The sequence below is a fragment of the Meleagris gallopavo genome, chromosome 6 (assembly GCF_000146605.3).
Source record: "Meleagris gallopavo isolate NT-WF06-2002-E0010 breed Aviagen turkey brand Nicholas breeding stock chromosome 6, Turkey_5.1, whole genome shotgun sequence".
In the NCBI taxonomy this organism is placed as follows: domain Eukaryota; kingdom Metazoa; phylum Chordata; class Aves; order Galliformes; family Phasianidae; genus Meleagris; species Meleagris gallopavo.
The window spans coordinates 43237424-43245814 of NC_015016.2; the positions used below are offsets into that span (position 1 = coordinate 43237424).

Sequence of the window (8391 nt, forward strand, 5' to 3'; positions counted from 1 at the left end):
CGTGTACGCGCTGGGTGTGGCCGCGGCCGTGTGCGCGCTGCACATACGTGTGTGGTCCGCCGTGCGCGCCGAGCGGCCGCGGGTCGTGCACATAAACATGCGTGGCGGTGGATCGATGCGTATGCGCAGGTGGATTTATTACCACAACAGAACCGCGGTGCGTATGCGGTGGTCGGCCGCGTCGCCGTGTGGAGGCGGCGGGAGAGCGGCGGAGCGCCTCTGTGCGGGGCTGCGGGGCGAGGGGAGCTGCGTGCAGCAGGTGGTGGGGAACCGAGAGCGGCCTGCCGGGCTCGGGAACGGTGCCGGCGTCAGCCCCGGCTTCAACTTCGGCGTCCGCCGCCCGATCGCTTTGCAGTGGTGGTTGTGTGCGGGGAAGGCTGGCAGGCTTTCACGCGTGGGGCAATGCGGTGTTTTGAGGCAGAAGGTTGGTTTAATGTGTACGAGGGCGATTGTGGGTGTCCTGTTTGGGGTGGAGTGCCAAGCCCTATGGAGGGAAGGGGGATGCCCCTCTGTGGCAGTGTAAGTTGAATTTCTCTATTATGTTTGCACAAATAATGCTCCTTCTGTCTCTTCTGTGCCTTCCCAATACGTTTTGAACCTGAGCAAAACAACCTTGAGAGGCAAAACGTGAGGAGGAATGATAATATGGGTAGCCAGCACTCACAGCGCACCTCTCTGTAGTGTTGTGTTTTTAGAGTAGACAGATTCGATTGGCAGAGGTTGTAGGAAATATCTGTTGCTACAAGGAATAGCAAACGCCAGTGAGCGTGGCTGTAGGTGGTGTGGTGTTGGTGAGATGGTTGTGATGTGACTTGATGACGTCCCGCTTGGGGTTGGTTTTCTGTCACACGTGCTATGGGGCTTCTCTGATGTGGAATATCTGGAAAGCTAGCTTAATAAAAACAGATTTCTTTCATGTTGCAGGTATGGAAACAAAGAATAAAGTATTTGATGAGGTGTTTTATGATATAAATATTTTACATTAACTCAACTCTGAGGAATATGAAAAAGGGATTCATTTTGACCAGATAATGAGACATTTCAATATAGGGAATATTGGCGTTTCTACAAATCAGAAAGACCATTGGCTTAATGTTTGCTTATTTTGACAGTAGACTGCAATAGAAGACTGATTTAGTGATCTTCGTTAAAATTAGAGACTACGTGGGGTTAACAGATGTGGAAAGTTGAAACTGAAGTCAAATTTTGACTGAAGCATAGCAACTATTTTTAGGTTAATGGAGTAAAGTAGTACTAATCTTGGCACTGTGACAGTATTGATCTGAATGCCAGCAGAAGGCTATACATTAACAGTACTTCAGCTGTTTTGTCAATTAGAAGCTAGAATAACAGCATCAATGTCATTATAAATTACCAACCTGTCTAATCGTTCTGGTAATATTTCTCCTGAATCAGAAACGCACTTGAAAGGAATATGCTAAGTATGACAAAACCATATTAAGTTGTGCAATCAAAGAGTTCTCACTCCGTGTTCAAACACTAGCCTGGAGCTAAGTTCAGACAATAATCAGAACATCCATTTGCATTCTTTCTAATAACCTTTTCAGGAATCAGTATACTCCATACATTTATTTTTGTTTGTTTTATGTTCTAGCATGCTCCAAAAAAAAAAAAAATGATAGAACCTCTGATCCTTCTTGAGCAAGATATATTGAGCAACTTGATTTGGATGTGGCAGGGTTGGAGTCCAGTCTTCTGCCTGAGCTTCTGTAAAACAGCTTTCCCACTGGAACTTTAAAGCATGTGATGGGAAACCTTAATTCTTTGTAAAGCCTCAGAGGTGAACACAAACAGTGATTTCATGAGTTTTTAAGAATGCAGTTCTTACGTTCATCACTTCAAAGTCAGTTTGCACTATTATAATAGGAAAAGACATAGTTTGCTTTTCTAAGGAATAGAACTCAGAACATGCTCTTATCTCCTCTGTCAAATCCATGTTTATTTTTCAGGATCAAGAAATTACTTGCCTGTTTCTGTTGACATTTAAACTCATTCTTGAGCTTGAACATTTTTTTTACTGATGGTTTGTTGAAGATGAAATTTTTCTCAGAGTGATTTTTCTAAAAATACACCATGCTATGAATGTCTGAAAATGAGTATAATGTTATTCCCCAAGACTGCATGGAACCAAGTGGATTATTTTTGAGGCAAAATTAATTTTGATCACAGAGTCCCTGTGAATGACACCAGGGTGGAATCTGCCCTAGGATCAGTTTCAGTATTTTTGATAGGACTTACAAAATTACCTGAATGGTCAAAGGAAGAGCAGTCTCAGCTATTTTGAACTTACTTTGCTACTTCCGTTTGAGTCTCCAGTGCTTAAGGAGGGATCTGTCACTTATTATCTAACCTGCTCAAAAAAAGCAAGTCCAGAATCTATAAACTGCATGATTTTCCCATCTCCTTCGCTGTCCTGTCAACACTCTTCAGTCTCTTGAGTGATTCCATCTGGGTTGTTATTTTCACCCTGGAGAAACTATTGTATTTATGGAAGAGGAGGGCTGGAACTGGGAATGTGCCCCTTCCTGTACTTGCCCATTTATGATTACTGAGGACCACAAGCTGCTGCTGTGTGGCCTACAAGAAAGTGCATAATGGCAGCAGCAAGATATCAAACATGAAAATATGGGCTGTGATTGATGATATACTCTATCCCAGTGTTCTTCTGTCCTCTCCTTCAGACAGGAGATAGTAAAGTCTATTTTCATTAGTTTGATTACTTTGAACTGGTTATTGAATGTTCTCTAAACTGAATCAATAAGGAGATGACATCAAGTAGTCATAAATGTGAAACTCTACCAGCATGTCATGCTCTTCTGTCATCAGAAGTGAAATTGATGTCAGAGCTTCACTGAAGAACACTGTTTCCAAATCATGACTTGATGTAGTTATTACCTGGATGTTAACAGTCATAACATCTGTGCATGTATAGTTCTGAAAATGGTCTGTAATCTACTTCTGAAGCAAAGGTAACAAGGATGTTTATTTCCAAAGAAATTCAAGAGCTGTAAGTTTTGGCAAATAGTAGAAACTAAGTGGATGTCCAGCTTCTCTAAAGCTCAAATGCCTTCCTTCCCTGTAACAGTTTAAAGTGTTTTGGAAGTGCTACTCTAATGTTATTTCCTGTGAAGTCAGTTGTAATTGCCACATGTAATCTTGGAGAGGTACGTAATCTTGTCTCTTGCAACTGAAAACTGTTATTAATTACACATTATATATATGATGTGTGCAGTAGCAACACATCTTGTGTCATTTTTATTTTCTGGTTCATGCTCTGGGGAGATTGTCTGGCGGAGGTTTGCTCTTCATAATAAAAATTTCACACTCAGTGCTAAGAAAAACATCAGTTCCGACATAATGTTTATGATGCAGATCAAGCGCTGCTTTAAAACAGCTTTGTAGAAGCTTTAGAGTCATTTCTATGATGAATTACATCTTCTAATATAATTTTGAAAAACAGGTATGCTTGGGGAAAAAGAAATCGGTATTCAAAACTCCTCTCAAAGGTGTTTAGAGATCCTGCTTCAGCCATACAAACAGGGCTTAAGCCATAATTACATTTACAGTGTGAACTGGTGTCACTGGAAATATTTGAAATATTGGAAAGATCTGGCCTTCCAGACCAAGGCCAATGGAGGACTGTATCAATCCAAAGAAGAGTGGTGTAAACTAGAGAAATGAACCTGCAGAAGAATTTCTAGGTTTGTACACTGCTCTCCATTGCATTGCAGTCAGAGCAATACTGGAGACTAGGAATAAAACTAGTCATATGTATGGCACTGAAAACAACTATAGGCTGACATGATGATTCAGAGCAGGAATTTTGAAAGATGAACTCCTAAGGGCTTCGATGAATCTGTGATTGGATCAAATTTGGATGGCTGAAACAGAAAGGCTGTCCACAACCAAATACCGCTGTATTTAAGCAAATAGGTAACAGCTTCTCTCACACTATTTTCCAAAAATGTATCACGGTGTGAATGTCTACAACATTTATTGCAGCATGATTCTATAGAGTGTGTGAAACCAAGAGACTATTTTTGCCACAAGATCAACTTTAGTATGATTGCACAGTCCCTGTGAATGATGTATTTAATTCCTTTCAGTCTTTCTGCTTAGAGACTCAGAGTTACTTGAATATTCAAACATAGAATTTCTCAGGTTGGAAAAGGTACTTTTCTCCAGTGCTTTGTCCTTGGGACTTTGCAAATTGCATTTAAATCTTATTTAATGCTGGAGAAAGATTTATTACTCATCTGCTCAAGAAGGCACTGAAAGATACAGAACCTGAAAATGCATCATCCAGCTTTGTGATGGGCTACAGTCAACACAACAACTGTTTGCCTGTCTACTTATTTTCTTTCACAGATCTGTTGCCCTTGAAACCTGCAAAGCAGACTATCTGGGTTTCCCCACAGTCTGCTTAAACAATCGAATCTCAAGTCTACATCAGTTGAAGGCTTTAGTTTCAAAGGAATAACCTGTGAATGCTTCATCATATACTGTTTTTGGTTGGAAATCTATAATCTTAAAAGACGAGTGATGAAGAAGAAAGCAAAATGCAGTCCTTAAAATATTTCATAGAAGGGGGAAAAAAACAAACAAAAACCCAGCAAACTCACCATCAGCAACAAAACATGCAAACTACCTGAAGAAAAGATTTACTGAGCATAGTTGTATAATCAACGAATATACAGATGTTATAATTATGAAATAAACAAGAGAATTTGGCAAAGCACATTATAATAACAAAAAGAGAATAGATAGAAGGCTTACCCACATCCTGGGCTTGCTGCAAAACTCCAGAGGAGGGATCTCCAGAAAGAGACTCTTCCTCACTGGCAGTCAGCTCTTAAATGGGGTCTAGGAGAGGTGCAGCCAGGCTCCACCCCTTCCAGCAGCACAGGTGAATTGCCTTCACCTGTGCTCCCAGGGCTGACTCAGTGCTCGCCTCAGGTGGTCAATCAGATGTTCAGGCCTTGATTCAGCAGTTCCCATACACATAGCATATGACTAAACATAGAACTCCTCTTCAATAGATGAAGGTGGAACCTTACCAAACCTAGTCTTTTTGCCTCTTTATGTACATTTAAGGTGTATTTGGGGATAGAATTAACAGCTTTTTTTCTAAATTTCTTGCTGTTTAAGGAGTTATTTTCCTTGAGCCAATCAGTCTTTAATCGTCAAAGATTAGATTAACATTAGATTATTTTCCCCACACTGTACAATCAATAAGTGTACAGAGATGTAAAATCAATCAGCGTACAGAATTTCAGGCTAAGTAAGATCATTGCAACAGGAAAACAATAAATGGAAAATGCTTACCAATGTTGTAGACTCACAATATTCTCCGCAAGGAGTGACCTCTAGGAAGAAACCCTTCCTCAGTGGCAGTCAGCCCTTAAATGGGATCTAGGAGAGGTGCAGCCAGGCTCCACCCCTTCCAGTAACACAGGAGAATTGCCTTCACCTGTGCTCCCATGGCTGACTCAGTGCTCACCTCAGGTGGTCAATCAGAGCTTCAGGCCATGATCCAGCAGTTTCCATACGCTCATGTACTTTGTGTTTCTTCGGCCATCTCTGGTAGTGGTTCGAACAAGCACTTCAGAAGAAAAAGGATGAACTAATGGATCATAATCTGAACAAAGAGCTAATTGTCTCCCAATGTTGTTCCTATCTCTAAGTGTATGAAATTGAAGACTTCTATCATGGGAGAAGCAAAACTTGGAAATATTTTATTTTTCCAAACAGTAATGCAAAACCTGTTTCTGTTGTTTAGGAACAGGGCTTAATCTGATATCTTACATCATGCAGACTACAAAACATCAATTACACGATAGTGTAGTATTAATACACGATAGTAGAATTGATAAAAAGCTATCTTTCAACTGAATTTTAGACTTGCATTTAATGAGGTCAATCTGATTCTGCCAACCACCCGATTTCCCCTTTGTTATTCTTAACAAATTAGTGTAGGAGCTACTACACTCAAGCTAGCTGAGGACAGCCTGCATCTCCTGAAATATTGGCCATGGTACAGGGAAAAATTCTGCATCTTCGAGAGTTTGTTCTGTACCTCTTTGATTTGTCTCAGAATTTACAATGAAATAACCATTTGAAGAAATGTCACAGCACTTTAAATAACGGTGGTGGTGAGACAGCAGATTGTGCTAGTCTGCTTAGTACGTGGGGCTAATTCAGAGGATTGCTCTCTCTTTGGTGACTTTCCAGGAGAAAAGCCAGCTCTTGCTTAAAAGGATAGTCAGCTCAGCTGACAAGTTTGGGTAACCTACTTATTAAGCCTTGATAATTATTGCACACAGTCAGATTAAGCCATACTCTTAAAAATGCTTGATAGTTCCAAATACATTTGGCCAGAAGCAGCTACTATTTTGCAAACTGTGTAGGAAAGAGTGCTGTCAACTGCTTGGTTAACTGAGAAGCTGGGGAACACAAGGCAGCAGACAGGGCGACCTCAGGCACCTTCTTCTCCCTGCAACAGGGCATCTGAGTTGGGGTGGCCGAAGGCTTTGAGGCGGAGTTGTGGCCGCAGAGATGAGCGCTGACCTTCATCTGCTACTCAGTGGGTACAGGGCCTTGCAAGAGCCAGGGTGGTGCCCTCCAGTAAAATGTCAGTGATGTGCTCTGAATGCCAGTGCTGGTGAAACGAGAATGATGGCTTTTCTGGAAGAAAACCAAGCAGTAAAGCGGGCAGTGTGGCTAGCTGCATCTGCCTGATGAGTTTTATTATGTTGGACAGAGCTTGCTTGGGGCAACTTTGAAAGGAGTATGGCCCTTATGGGCAGCCCTGGGACAATGATAAGAACTGGGTAAGGACACAGATTCCTGGGTATGCTTCGTCTTAATCTGTGAAGATGAGTTGTAATTGTTCATAGGACCAACACAAAAGGCTTTCATATGAGCTGTTGTTTTTCATCAGGACATTTGTCCCACTTCTGGAAGAGGAAAGATCCAGTCGGCATCTGGCAGTGAGGAGGAAGCTGAGGGCCTGCAGAAGACAGTGTGCTGTGCTCTGGGGAGAGTGGTTAGCTGCCATGGTAAGCAACATGGCTGGGGTGTAGAAGTGTGTAGAGTCAAAGCTGGAAGCAAAGCACAGCTGGAGCATGGCAGGAAACAGTGTTGAAGTAAAAGACTGCCAGTCTGACTGCTGTAGGTGGCAGTGGTTTGAGATGGCATTGCCTTTTGTGATGTTCATTTTTGTGTCATTGATTGTACAGAAAGCTTTACTGTGGGTTCTGTTGTCTTTGGTATCACCTATTTCAGTCCTGGTTGCAATGCTTATCCATTCTCCTGTCTAACACTGCTTTTGTTGCCTAGATACAGTTACATTTTGCTACTTAAGTGATGCTAAATGATTCTCCTTGTCTGCCTTAATCTAGTGCATTAATTGTACATTTCCAGAGGAAGCACCATATAGCAGCTATTCTCTGACTATTAGGGAATAGGTTATAGAGTAACGTGAGATAAACCTAAATTTCTTATCAAGTATAACCATTTTCACTTTTCTTCCTCCTTCATTTTTCTCTTCTAACTAAATGAAAAAAGCTTTTTAGCATGCCACTGATGACATTAGAGTGCTCATGAGCTGCTCTGGGTAGCTCTCTTGGCTTTCTTTCCACTACAGCAAAAGGTATTTTCAGTTGCATGGTGAAGGCAAAGTTGTATGGGCAACACTTGAGCAGTTCCACTGAGGAGGAAAGATGTGCTGCAGGTTGGTGGGATTTGCATTGGGGCACAAAAATCTGCACATAGGAGGAACTGGGTAAAACCTCAGCTGTCTTTTGTAAGGATTTTCTTCTAAAACATCTTATGGTGCCTTTTACTGCATAAATAGTACTAAACTGCTCTTCTTGCAAGTGGAAACCTGAAAGACCTGATGCTTTTAACATACGGAAATGTTCACAACTTAACTAGTATGTCTGCTGTGTCAACAGTAGAAGGGAAATTAATTGATTTAATTCTAAACTACTGTCTCCTTAGGTGACAATGACCCACTCTTGGGTTTTATTACTGGCTTGTTAAATAATTCAACCTCGTTGTCCATCTATCTTCTCTTTTTACTGATTTTTCTTTGGAGTCTCTGTCATCTTCTCTCCCAAACCTATGTTTACTCAAAAATCCTTGCTTTAGCATTCTAATGAGCAAAGTTGTTTTTGAGAACCTCCTTTTAAAAGTTGGCATGTTGAAAATCCTCATTTACTCTGATTTCAGTGGAAATTAAATACATAAATATCTCCGTGGAACTAAGCCATAATGGCTGAGCTGCTAACAAAATGGTTTCATCTGCTAAGGAAATAGTCCTTTATTGAAGAGTTGATTAAATGACAACAGAAAAAATGCATCCCTTAA

At 41.1% G+C, this 8391-nt stretch overlaps 1 protein-coding gene across 3 annotated transcripts in view; it reads left to right on the top strand.

Moving 5' to 3' along the window:
- The first annotated feature begins 6 nt into the window (after positions 1–6).
- FBXL2 (F-box and leucine rich repeat protein 2) overlaps positions 7–8391 on the top strand; it is a 51622-nt gene continuing 43237 nt past the window's right edge. For 2 of the 3 annotated variants that reach the window (XM_010712987.2, XM_031553976.1), the window contains exon 1: positions 7–157. In XM_010712987.2, coding sequence (XP_010711289.1) covers positions 98–157 — 60 coding nt within the window. In that variant the 5' untranslated portion in view covers positions 7–97. Of the gene's footprint in view, positions 158–6929; positions 7080–8391 lie in introns of those variants that run through there. The other variant, XM_031553977.1, reaches the window with a different exon arrangement.